The following is a 14,163-nucleotide window of genomic DNA, read 5'->3' as shown; positions in this document are numbered from 1 at the left end:
AATGTCCGCATATAATATCTCGGTCTTCCAATATCCTGGCGGTGACCCGCATACTTAAAATGCACACTGAAAGTGCGCAGCAAGTGCTGGCAATGTAGATAAAGGAACGAGTGTTACGTTCTATGCATATCGTAAATGTACGCTAGAACACACTGAGGACACGGAGGCCCAAAAATGCACCGAGGACTTCTTTAAGCGAAAACAATTCTTATAAATAACAAGAACACCTTAGGTTCATTTTGGTGATATGATCGTTGCTTGTTATGAATCATACAAAGTTTAGAAGACAGGAAGATTTTTTTTTTTTTCTTTGAAGCACCAGAAAATATATAACAGAGGATTTCACCGCGAGAGCAAGCAAAGAGAGCATGACTGTAAGGAGAAAGGGGCGCTATTTTCCGCACCCCTTTAGAGAACACCTCTCAGCCCCTAGGGGGAAGTGGATGTGAAGAGGCAAACAAAGGGAGAAAATTAAGAAACAGCAGGAGACAAAACAGAGGCAACCGCAAGGAAGGAGGGGAGGGCGGTGCACGCACCTTGCTGGCCTGCTTGATGATGTCGTCCCACACCTGGTTGGGGAGGAGCATGTACCGGTCGACGAGGCGCTCCTGCTGCGACTGGTCGGCCTGTGCCGAGATCATGTAGCCGACCGCCTCGCAGAAGGTGTGCACCTGCTGGGGCTGCAGGTCGTAGATGATGGAGCTCATGTTGGCCAGGATCTCCTCGATGAAGGGCACGGCCTCGCCCACCTGCACCTGGACAAAGTGGCGGCGGCACTTCTGCGCTATCTTGATGAACGTGTCGCACGCCATGTCCTGCACGCCCTCGTGCGTCTCTGCAAGGAAACCACAAGGAGAGAGGCGCCAGATGAGGAAAAAATAAAACGAATAAAAAAATTTGCAAAGCTTGTGTTGCCACATCCAACTCCAGACAGCAGTAGCCACCATACTAGTACCTTCTTCCTAGGGACTTCTCTTCCCTTGGCCACAAGAAGCGTTACGTCTTACCATATGAACAGAAACACATGACCGATTCTTGAATAAAATAGGAATTGAATAGCAAAAAGTATACGATATGTATTCAATATTTTTAATATTCGCCCACCCAATTGCATAATGCGGACACCAATTTTGAAGTGACTGTTTCTTAAAAAATGAGTAAGTTGGCGTTCTTACATGGTGCCAAAACATTAAGATCAGTATGTGCTGCTTTAGCAAGGTCCAGGCCTAACTCGCATCGACTGTCTTTTTAAGAAGTGCGGTGGCAGACACAAGGCAACACGACAAAACACTACACATGGAGGTATAGTCGGCTTTAATTTGGTCAAGAGAAAGTGGAAATGAGCATTCACCTCGCACAATACTCACTAGTGCCTGGAAAGGAAGCAAGAGCAAGAGTTGAAAGTTGGAAGGCGAAGTCACGAAATACTCAATCGTGATGTCAATTGAGAATAAGAAAATGGATACGAGGTTAGAGAGAGAAAGCAGCGAGTCTGTTGCTTAATGCACGTCACAGGCACGTCTTACTTGAATTAAGGAGTTAGATGAAATCGGCTAATTACCAGCAGCACCAAATATATCTTCCGATAACAAGGTATGATATCTACTGATAAATAACTACACAGGTCAAGCAATTTTCACACTGACAGCTTGTTATTCTAGTGCAAGTGGAAAGAGCGAAGAAAAAAAGCATTGAAAGTGTAAAACCACAACACAGTGGCGAAGTATATATTGTCATAACTATTGTTCCAAAAGGAACAGCAGGCAACATCCATGCTTCGCACTTCGTTCTGCTCCCCTTTCCCTCATTTTTTTTTTGCATTTTACACAGTGGATTTTTCTACTGCGACTATGCCAAGCAGTTGTCTCATTTTGATTCGGTGCAAAGCGCACAACGTGGCGAACGTCAAGGAAGCCGTCGGCAAATCGCGATGCGAGGCGCTTTAACCGAGGCTCACGTGCCAGCACGATACTTGTTGGCTACATCGCTGCTCCATCAGACCGGTGACCAGTCTGACTGGTGACGGAATCACTGTCGAATGCACATAGCAGTCAAAAGCATGCCAATTTAGAAGACGCAAATTTTACACATCCACTGCTTCTGTGCTTCAAAGGATCCTTTCAACATCCTCTCAAATATAGGCAGTTAATTTAATTGCAGTTAAATGCCTGCAGTTGAAAAGTTGTTCAACATTCGCCACAACAGTTACGAGACGCACTGGCTAACAATCCAACTGCTACGAATACTGTAAGTATAGAAATACCCAAGAAATTGAACGAGGGGACAGCCGCCATCGTAGATCGTGTCGGCTGAGCGTGATGCAAGTCATTCAAAGGCCAAGTTTTTGTTTCACGAGATACAGCTGTTAAAAACGTCACTGTAATCGCTCTAGGCACCACTGATGTACGCATGCGCATTTGTAGATTCTCCCTGCTCTGCTGCAAGAATAAAATCCGCTGAACTTCAGCGCTCGACCTATCGTTTCCTACTTGCCCTCCCAAGTCTTTATTTCCCTGTTAGCGCAACAATGTATTCATAAGTTCTCCTCAAAGGCCGAGTGTTTGGCTCCCAGTGGCGGCAACTAGTCGCTTCTGCTATTTTCAGTTTTCTTTAGTAAGAATATATGGAGCTTACTGCAAAACTTATCACAATTCTATATTTCAATGAAAAAAAAAACGCTATTTCTCTAGGCTTTCCTTGGCACAATTGTTTGTTGAATTCATACGGTGGCCATCACACGCAAACAGCTGGTCTCCTTCTGGCTTGACTGATTCATTCATCACACGTTTTGTGAAGTACTTATTTGCATGATGTCTATAAAAACATCCCTCGTATATATAATGATATAGTGCCTAGCAAAAAAATGCAAAATACGCAGAACACCTGGGTGACTTAGAAAAAGAAAAGGGGAAGGGGGGGGCTATCTCACAATGAAATAAAGCAACAACTGATAGAAATTGTTGCAGAATTCCGTCTACACAAATGAACAAAAATAAATATACAGTTGTTGGCAGATGAAGATTTAATTACTTTTAATAAATTGACTAAGATGCTTTGCAAGCGTACTGCTCAACTTTTTAGAGTGAAAAAAAAAAAGAGTGCAGTGCAAAGCATGTTCAAGTCAGACAAAATGCGAGGTAAACAGTTCTTCCCTCTTTATTGCAACTCAAACATTCCAAGTCCATGCATCCAGAACATTCACACAACAGCCACACATTTGCGACATTTTGAAGAGAAACAAAATGAAAAAAAAATGCAGCCCAGCGCTGTTCAAAAGTGACAAGGCCATTCACAATGCTTCCAGGCACTCCTTCACACACCCACACGTTTGGCAACACTTTTTCTTTCATTAGAAAAGTTGACATCCAAACCGCTTTAATTATTGATTCATTGCTAGAACACGCACTACGTCACATAAAACCTCGCAAGAAGGACACAAAAAGTGCAGTGTCGAAACAAAAGTGATATTACTAATCATCAAGTTGGCAACAGAGTTTAGGAGCAGTTACACCTATAAAATAAGAGACTCAAGAATGAGGTCCCAACTGCTTACAAAGCATAAAACATATGATATACTCTAAGGCCGATGTAAAAAGAAAAAGAAAGAAGAAAAATAAATAAAGACAGAAAAACTTGGGTGAGCCCCAACTCCATTCATATAGCTCCATTCATACAATATCCATTCTGATGCAAAATGTGAAGGCGTGACAAGTTGTGAACACTTTCATTTGCACACGTAACACCATTTTTTTTACACCCGTAATATTCAGCGCCGACTAGGTACAGCAGTTCACAAGCAGTCTCACAAAGCCTGCCACTGTGCACCTGACGGTGATAGCTCACGTTGCAACAACTTCCCAAAAATTCAGGCGACTTCATGCAACAAACAGCTGGCTTCCTTTCTAAGGCAATACGAGTCACCTTACCCAAAATCACGCCCCACACTTTATTGCAACATCATGGCCGCATCACATGGACAACTTTGTGAATACATCGCCGATTCAGCCCATGCCTTGCACACTCTGACCCACACCGGTCATTCACACATAGCACGCACACAGATTTACACACAGATCAGAACAGTCATGAAAGAGAGAGGTCAATAACCAGTGAATAAATTACGAAAAAAAAGGAAAGAAAGTCACATACACTTCAACGATTAACTATACCAAGCAAAAAACATGTACACGAAGTATTGCCAAAGGTCAGAGGTCACTTGTCGTTGGAAGCCTTATTTAAGATTCCTGCACAAATAGGAACTTCACAAAGGATATACAACACACACACAGATGCAAATTACACATATAATCGCTTGTGTTATTCATATCTGTGTTTATTGTACTTGTGCTTAGCAGTGCAAAACAATTTTTCATGTTTCACCAACCAGCCGAACGTCACACGATTCTACGTCTTGGAAGCAGCCTGTGGTAGAGCTTGAAATTTAGAAATTTCACCAACTAAAAAATCACATCACCGTTCCTCAAAAGGCCCCAAAGCATTGCTAAGCTAATTAATGCTCTTCAACGTCTATGGAAGCACATCTAGCACTTGTTACAGCCATACAACTCAGACACACTTTCCCGCATACAAAACAAGGCCAACATGTTCTCACACAATGCCTACAACGATGGAAGGAAAGAAAATGTTTTCAAGCAAGAATAAACTTAAGAAAAGGTTTGGTGTATCTCAGTGAGATGGGTGATATGCCTGGAATTTACAGCGAAGCAGGACTTCCATTATCAGCCAATGAATGCAGCCTTCAACAGCAACACACAGAGAGGGCAGCCGGCGGTACAAAAGCCGCCTCTAAATGCGCACAGCCAAGTTTCTCGGCATGAATTCAAAACTTCAATGAACACGTTGCACAGCAATGGATCCAAGATAACATTATTTCTGCAACCCAAGTTTGGTAAAAGAAAGCAACGTGCCAAGAACAGCGCAATCAAAGACGGCTATCGTATTCTTGGGCCCCCCTCTTCCATGTTCAACGGTAGAGGGCACCATTAAAAGGGCGTGCACCAGGCCACACCACATCAGAGAGCAAATGCAATGCTGCTATGTGCCTACTGTCGGTTATAACCACAAGAGTCAATGCAGGAAAGCCAAACCACAGAGCTGACTGAGCTTCATATATTCGACCCACACACAATGCATATTTTGATTCGAGAAAGGCACAGGTGGAAAAATACCTCTTCAAAATATGCGCCTTCTTCACAGGCAACAGGAAACTCGGCAATCCTGTGTCCTCATGCACCTCATCGGACGTGACACAAACGCATGTGGCCAAACACTCACCTTGACACCTGGCTACAAGAAATAATGCGTGCGTTTACAGCGCCAATAGTGCCTGATGTTCCCTTCCGACGTCAACGCTTCCTGCTCCCTTTTAAAAGTTATACTCGAAAACCATTACCACAGTAAGCTGCGCAGTAATGGTGTAATACTCACCTGTGTTGAAAGCATTTGCTGTATCAAGTGTTTTGTCGGGTACCACAGTGCATGTAGTATACTTGTAACTTATTGAAAGGGCTACTGAAAAAACAAACCTTTTTACATTTCAAAAAGAGATTTCTATTGAAAAGCCGCAATTCCAAAATCGGTTATGAAGAACGAAGTATTAAAGCTGCGTTGATGCGCAACGGTGTTGGCCAGGGAAGTTGCAAAAGCAACGAATACGTACCCAACTTATCCCATGATCATCTCTATCTTCACCGGTCTGAATATTACCCACCTCATTTCCAAGTGGTTCCCAGCATAAAAGAGCATTGGAAAAGAAAAAGTAAAAAAAAAAAGAAGAAGAAACACCAATGTGTACTGGGCCGTTGTATGCTCTACCGATGGGCACACAGCCACGTCAAATGCACTCTGAAACCCAGTTAGCACTACTAGCTTTACTACATAGCCGAACTTGTAGTGTTGGAGTTGAGGGAGTTTATGGAGTGCTAGTACTGGCTTACGCTAAAAAGTGCTAAAGAAACATGGTAACAAATACAAGGTAATACGAGGTACTTAGAATCGTAACCAACAAAGACACAAGGTTTTGCTAGAACAAGCTGCAAAGTTGAACTTTATCAATTTCGTGCAAGAACACCGGCCTGCGCACTCATCAGAGTAACATCATAGATTTCAAAGTACCCTTCTTTTAAATGGGGCCCCATTGGCTCAGTAAATGTTAGCGAAATGGCCAAGTCCAATCTTTATCTCCTGTATAATATGTAGTCACTTTTTACCGATTAACAACTGAGCTTTAGCAGAGGCTGTGAAAATTTATGATGTCCCATTTTTTCAGCTTCTTTTTGGTATTGTAGAAAGGTAATCTACTAATACAGGTGAAATTATTTATCTCTCTTTAGTGTTCCTTTAACATTTTGGCTTGCTCCAGGGATCCGTTTCTGTGCCAACAGCTGTATCGAACGCCCACAAGTTATGCTGCTATATGTGTTAATACTGTGGATGTAAAGCAAGACCTTGTTAATTCGACCCTCGTTAACTCGAAAAATAGAATAATTCAGCCTCGTACTCTGGTCTCAGCATGCGTGTGCATTCTTTAGTGGAATCAAACTCTCAATAATTCGGCCGTATTTGGCCGCATGCCGGTTAATTCGGACAGCTTTCGGAGCTCGACGAGCGCAGGCTGCTGCAAGCGTGTGACGTGAAAGAGTCAAAGCGGCGCTCGCAGCCATACGAAATGAAGTGGCAGAGACCGCAATGCCAGAGTCATCAGAACCTGCTTTCACGCAATGTAGAAACAGGATTTGCCGATTCATTCAGTAAATAAAAGTGTGCTGACATAGCAAGCATTTGCTTAAGTGTTTTCTCGGTATCCTCGATTATTTGACATCTTTCCCAGTCCTGTGAAATCCAAATTAACTAGGTTTTACTCAAGACGTTTTAAACAAAGAATCTTTTTTACGCTTTTTAGAGTTGCAAAAAGATCTCAGCTGTGACCAACATAAGTATAAAACATCTGCAACTGACACTAGGTTCGCCAATCAACGGTTTACGCAAAGCGGGCTCTTCACAATGCGTCAAGTCAGGCTAGGTAGCCATTCAGATGCTTTAAAGAAAGTGTCAACGTATTGGACACACACAGTGCCTCGCTTTAAGAATCTTGTGTTACAAATTGGTCAGGCAAGAGAAACTAGTTAAAAAGTTCTAACCTGCCAGTAAGCACATTACAAGTTTCTGATAACAGAAACATCGAAGACACAGACGTGCACAGCTGCGAAGGCGACACCCTCTAGTGACCCCGACAACTAGAGCACACATAACTATAACTGCCAGGAACATGTTCTACCTACTGGTGCAAAGGCAACGACCACAACAATCATTAGTTTACGACAGATTCATTTTCTTCCTTTTTTCCCTCATTCTTCAAGAACAATGATGCAAGACAAACCTCTCTCAGGGGCTGGTAGTTGAAGAAAGATGTCAGAAAATGTTGCTACCAGCGCTGCATTAACATGTGGCCCCCATGGCAATTACAATACACATAGTACCTTGCACTCAGCAGAAGATGGAAGCAGAAGGGAGAGACTGCACAGATAAGTGAGACAGCTTACAGCAAGCGTAGCACAAGGGTACAACACACAGCCACACCCAAACATACCGAACCCAGATAAAGTGAATTATTCCCCATATCGAACAAGCGAAACCTACCAATACTTATTATTACGAGTGTGCAACGCAATACAGTATACATAAGACAACGAGGACAGTCCTGGTCTACTTGTGGGCTCTGTCTCACCTTGCTCGCTGGTCTTAACAATGTTGAACCAACTGGCACCAAAGCCAAATCTTATTTCTCTATACAGTCGCCGACCGATTTTCCGGACTCCAAAAATTCGGACATGCCCGATTATTCGGTCAGCTTCGCGGCACCGCCATTCTCCCCATAGACCATAATGTATAACAACTGCCGAAAGTTCGGACACCTTGCAACCTCTCGTCTGATTTTTCGGACACTCCTTGAGCTAACTCGGTCGAGAGCACCATGCACCGACTCTGACCGGTGCGTGGTTCGAGTTGCTGAACGCCATTTTTGTTTTGAACGGAGCTTCCTTGCTGCCCCACGAAGTGGCGCTACCGAAAATCCCCGCTCATCATCATCGTTTTTGCCTAGTTCGATAGAGTGGCTCTGCAGCAGTTCCGGTTTCAGTTTAGTAAGCCACGTCAAGACAATCCAGCAGCTGATTTGTTTCTATTCGTTTGTGTGACTGGTGTCGGCACAGTGGTGTTTGCTTTGTGTGCTGTGTCGAGGTTTCGGTGATCCAACGCGGCATACGGAAACATCTCGTCAAGTGTCTAATGGCACCGACAGTGCCCGCGCAGACTGCGCTGCGGAATGCCGGCAAGCGGGTGCCAGGAGGCCTAAGATTTGTCGCCTTCCGATGTGCTCCCTACCGACGCGGAAAATGTTCTGCCGAGACTTGCGCAGTGGTTGCATTGAGATTCCGGACACCGTCTCATTGACAGTTTCACAGGTGCTGACACTGCTGTACTGAAATGCGCAGAACTCGACGACGGCGAGATCATTCGTCAGGTTTCTGCTGCACCGCCGGACGATGACCGAGTTGGAAGTTGACGCACCATGTGCTACGCTGCCGTCACATGCAGAGCGTGTACAAGCAGTGACTGTGCTTTCAGCCGCCTATAGTGACCTTACGACCCTCTCCGAGATTCAGGCTTATCTGATTGCGCATAAACGGAACAGCGTGCAACGGCGCATTCGCGATTTCTTCAAGCCTACTGCCGAGCCCGAATAAGTGCGTGGAAATAAAGGATTTCATTTTTTTTTCATAATCTGCTTTTTCGGACACCTGTTTATTCGGACATTTCTGCAATCCCCGTGAGGTCCGAATAAACGGTCGGCGACTGTACTCGTATAATTAGCTCATACAGAACCTGATATTGAATACACCGAAATTGGGGGCGGGGGGGGGGCTGCTGCCAGCGCCATAACAGTGCTTGCATGTCTAAATGCAGCAGCGTTCAGCAAAGCTATTTTAGGTTGTTTGCATTTTTTGTTTTTGTAGTTGCCCTCTTCAAGCATGCATGCAAGAATGCTCGGAAGCACACCAAAATGGTATCAGAACGGTATCGAAGAGAGATCCTATGTAGCTGCCATTCTTAGCGAGGCTCAGAAACAGTTCCAAGGCACAGGCAAAAATTACCACCTACTTTGAATAGTATTGTTCTAAAAAAAAAATTTTTCCTTCCGTGCTTCTTTTCTTGACTAGAGTATATAAATAACTAATCACAAAAGTTACTTCGTTATACGCGAGTTTGTTCAAATGAAATTACTTGACGTGTCGGAACTATTTTAGCACATAAGCCTGCCGATTACATCCGACTTCCGATTCAACTTGGCCTTGCTGTTGCAGCATGATTCACTGCACAACGCAGAAAGAATGGGAGGAAGCAACAAAGCAGGGGAAGGAGAGTGTGAAAATTGCTGGCCGACTCACCATGCATGAACTCAAAGAGCTTGTTGACGACCGTCTTGAGGAACTTCCAGTGGGCACGGAGGAATCGCGGGTACTGCCCCACTACGTACATGATGTTGGAGGCAATGATGGCCTTGTTGTCCTTGCCACGCTTTTGCTCGCACAGGCCGAGCAGGTCCTTGATGACCGTCACCAGGAACCGCTTCTCGTCTTCCTCGTGCATGGCGCCACTGATGGAGCCGATGGCCCAGCACAGCTGCGCACAAGGCCAAGGATGCCATCAGGCTTGGAAGGCAAGCAACGACTTGTAGCAGCAGTCGCAGACTTTTCTCTCAAAGGTTAATAACAAGGGGCATGCAAATATCAAGTTTTCCATCTCGAATAACGCAAACCAAGAGCAAATTGATTATTAATTTGTTTGCATTAGGAATGCAAAGTAGAAAGGAGTGTGTGTGCTTGTGTGCGTGCGTGAAGTGTGGGAAGCCAGTCACGTGGTAGAGGTAGACAGGGGAGGGAGAACTTAGAAGAGTGCGTGTAATGAGTCTGTGCGTGTGTGTATGTGCATATCGTGCAAGTGACGATCTGCTCCAGACTGTCAGTTGCACGCCGCTCTATTGAAGAGGCAGGATGTGTGTTGACAGAGCTCCTGAACAACACTGCAATGTGGTGAACGCCCTTTAAGTAATTGTTCGGGGACCTCAAAGAGCTGCAACGTAATGCTAACGTATTTCTTTCACAACTACCAATAAATCACCGCTGAATTTCTTTCCCCAAATATTTCTTCAGTGGTTTCCCCGACAGTTTCAGTGGACCGAAGCAGGGCCGCTTTGCCGAAATAGAAGAGCTGCTCGCGGAATACGTGCAAGAGCAGCGAGCAGCACAGCAGCCTGCGACGACCGATCTGCTCAAAGTACAGGCGATGCAGTTAGCCCTACAGAAAGGGCTAATGCGAAGCGACTTCAAAGCTAGCAGGGGCTGGCCATCAAATTTTATGAAAAGAAAAGGCTTTTCTCTTCGAAGACGGACAGGGGTATGCCAAAAATTGCCTGAAGAACATGAAGAGAAATTGCAGTTTTCAGCGGTGCGTTTTGAAGTCGCACCATAGAAACGGCTACCACTTCGGACAGATTGGAAATGCCGATCAAACCCCACTCTACTTTGACATGCCTGCCACCACAACCGTTGAAAAGGAGGGGGCGAAGCAAGTGCGCGTTTCGTCTTCTGGCCACAAAAAAACTAGTCACCGCAATGCTTTGTTGCTCTGCGGATGGGTACAAGCTGCCCCCATATCTCATCTTCAGACGGAAGACGCTCCCAAACGGAATCGTGTTTCCAAGTGGTGTGATTGTGCCCGCAAATCAAAAAGGTTGGATGATGACGGACTTGTTCGCTGGCTGGATTGATAACGTTTGGCGGAAGAGACCCGGCGGCACTTTGGGTCTGCGTGGGATGCTTGTTCTCAACGCGTTCAGGTGCTACAACTTGACCAGCGCATTAAGTACAAACTGGCTGCATGCAACACCGACCTTGTCGTGATGCCCAGCGGCATGACATCGCAGCTCCAGCCGCTCGATGTTTGTTTAAACAAGCCAGTGAAAGATAGGATTCGGGCGCTCTACACCGAATGGCTTGTCAGTGGCTGCCACAAATTCACGCCCGCCAATAAAATGAAGCATGCCTCGCTGCAGGACTTTGCTGGATGGGTGAAAGATGCAGGGTCCACGATCCCGTCTGCCATGGTTAGCAAGGCCTTTAAAAAGTGCGGAATTCCGAATGCCATGGACAGAACTAAGGATGAAATGCTTTCGTCTGTTGATAGTAGCAATAAGGAGTTGCCTGATAGCGACGACAAGTGATATCTATTGCCCTACGCGACTTGTACCGGCGCAGTGAAAATCGGCACTTCCATTTGTTTTTATTCATTGCAACTTTAGTGTATTGGGAATAAATCTTTCCCCAAATGAGAGAAAATAGTATTTCTATCGGAAAGAATGAGGTGCGCGGTATTGTACTCTTCCTTTTTTTTTTTTGGTCATGGAAAACAGGTGCACGTTACAATCGAGGTTTTCTTTTTTTTTTGGTCACGGTAAACGGCACCCATTTACTGCGTTACAATCGAGGGCGCGTTAGAATAGAGTAAATCCGGTACTGCTTGACGGTGGGAGAACTTGCTCAATTATTTCGTCATCGTTAAGGGGGGACACTGGTCTGAGACCTATTTTCTTTACTGACAGTCCAAATATAATGAAACTAGGCACATATATTAAGTTTTTTCTGCTGATTTCAAATATGCAACTGTTTGTCTTGTAGATCAATTAGTTCCTGAGATATTAGAAAATTATTGCTATTGTCTGCCCAAACAATAGAAAAAAATTACTCATCAGAAATTCAAATTTTAACATATGGGTAGATACTACAATGTTTAAGGAGTGCAACGCTGAAAGCAATTTTCAAATTGGGCTAACATTAGAGATTTAGCAGCCCACTGAACTTTGCGCTCCCAACATGGCGACTGGACAAGAAAAACAATGCAGGAAAAAAATTCGTAGAGATAAAAATAAAAAATCTGCTTCCAGCGCTGCATCCTTTATAGTTTCAGCTTCACATTGCAAAAAGAATTATAGTTTTAGCTGCTCTAGGTGCTGAGATATCTCTTGGGCAAACTTGCAACCAGACACAAAACAAAGTTTTGAGAAAAAGGCAAAAAACAAACAAAACTAAGTTTATCAAGTACAAGCAAAAAATAATTACATGTTTACATCTCCAAAGGGTTAATAAGCCCCAGGCATGTAATCAGTCTGTTTTTTTTCACCAACGTGGCGATTTTTCAAGGACTGCTGCATATTTTCTCTACATGCACGCTTGCATACTGATGCTCGGCTTCTGCGCAGGTCTTTTTCGAGCATGCGCTTTTCGCTTTGGGCACTTGCGTTGAGGCTCAGCTCAGTGAGGATGGCTGCTGAGGTTCTTGCATTCCCGCTGTTGAATTTCATTACGGCTTCGGCCACAGCAGCCTCCACCGTAAACAATGAGGCATGCGACCGCTTGGGAGAAAGTGCCCATATCATTGAATGTAGACTCTCGTTGTTATTTTGAGTCTTCCCACGCAAGCATCGTTCCAGGAGTTTCTTCTCTGAAAGGCGCTCAAATATGGGCAGCAAGGCCTCACCGACATGGGGAGGCAGATTGCGGGGGTGCCTTGGGGCAGGCTCACCTCTGGCTTTTGCCGCATTCTGTTTGCACCACGAGCTAGGCCCTGGTGGGCAAAATGAGTGGTTGGCCTTGGTGTCGTTGGCAGTGATATGATAGAATGTGGCCATCACTGCCCTGTTCATTGCATCCACGTCTTTGTGGGTTTTCAGTGCCCACCCATAATATGAGCTGATTCTGTTGATCAGCTCTCCCGTAAGTTTGCCCCGTCCACCGAGGCTGTTGGAGCCAGAGCCCTTATGCTTGGCTACTGCGTTTCTTAGTGCTGTGCCCATGCGCTTCTCGACATGGTTTACGCAGTCCTCTTTTTCAATGGGTATGTATCCATACACCTTTTCTTCCACTAAAGCAAGGTAAGTCCTGCTGTCGCCGTCGCAGAGAACAGTGGTGTAGCGCATGTTGTGGCGCTCGAGCGACCTCTTGAAGAGAATCAGCGCGGCCTCCACCTCCATCTCACCTGCCTTCTTCGCCATATTTTTTTGACAGACATGGCTGGCTGCCCATGTTTCGTAAGAAGGGTCACCCCCCTTCGGGCCCGACTCGCATCCGGCACAGTAGTTGCTTAGGACAACATAGTCCAGCACCAAACCGCTGAAAAGTTCGATAACCGTGCCGACGCCAACATGCGATGAATGTCCGCGCGTCATCCAGGATCCATCGTAGGAAACTGCGATGTTTCCCGGATTGCTTACGTGCAGTTCGGCGTAGAGGTCGCGAACCGACTGCGCGCACTTGCTGACGAGCTTTTGGGCCGCGCGATTGGCAGCAGGCGTCAGCTTTGTTTTCACATATGCCTGCCACGTTTTTGTGTGCAGGCCTCGATGGCTCACATTCATTGCCGCGAACACGTCGTTCAAAGCCGTTTGGCGATTGCCAGTGGCCTGCATGGCACGCGCGGCGAGGACATTCACAATAAACGGATTCACTTTCTGAGTGCCGTCGACGCGCGGCGAGCTCCATGCCGACGACATCTTATCGCAATTATCGCACACAAGGTGCAACTTCACCGCAAGTCCATATTCCCGTTCGTCTCTCACTACTTTGACGCCACCACTGCACGTTTTGCATTTCGCGGACTCTTGTAAAGCGTTCACCGCATCCAAGCACAGAATGATGAATGGAGTTCCGCCGAGTGGTTGGGCGTCGGCGCTGTCAGCGAGAAGTTCTTTTTTTCGCTCTGTTGCTGCAGTCGATCCAAGTTTCTCCGTTTTGTCTGCCGCTTTTCTTCGCTGCTCTTCTGCTTCCGAGGGCTGCAGAAAGGTCGTGTCGTGGCGTACCCGGCTCCTGTCGTTGCCGCCGGTGCCGCTTTCGGACGTCGGACAAGTTAGGCCTACCATGGTGGCTTCGACGATGCCGTCATCGGACGCTTGAAGTTCGACGTCTTGAGTATCCCGTGGTGTTGCGGTGCCCTTTTTGAAGTTCTCGCTGAGCGAACGCTTCACCGCCTTCCCGAAAGGATGTTTGGAGCGAAATTTCACAGCTTGTCGATGCATCGCGTGTACCGCTC

At 45.7% G+C, this 14,163-nt stretch overlaps 1 protein-coding gene across 1 annotated transcript in view; it reads right to left on the bottom strand.

Moving 5' to 3' along the window:
* Positions 1–14,163, bottom strand: part of emb (exportin-1 emb) — a 59,796-nt gene that overhangs the window by 21,364 nt on the left and 24,269 nt on the right. Inside the window, exons 13-14 of the mRNA XM_065444495.2 lie at positions 9,468–9,702; positions 537–835 (exon numbers count right to left, since the gene is read on the bottom strand). Coding sequence (XP_065300567.1) covers positions 537–835; positions 9,468–9,702 — 534 coding nt within the window. The remainder of the gene's footprint in view (positions 1–536; positions 836–9,467; positions 9,703–14,163) is intronic.

This window comes from Dermacentor albipictus, chromosome 10 (assembly GCF_038994185.2).
Source record: "Dermacentor albipictus isolate Rhodes 1998 colony chromosome 10, USDA_Dalb.pri_finalv2, whole genome shotgun sequence".
NCBI lineage: Eukaryota > Metazoa > Arthropoda > Arachnida > Ixodida > Ixodidae > Dermacentor > Dermacentor albipictus.
The sequence above is the reverse complement of the archived record's forward strand: the minus strand, read 5'-3'. Positions and strand labels throughout refer to the sequence as shown.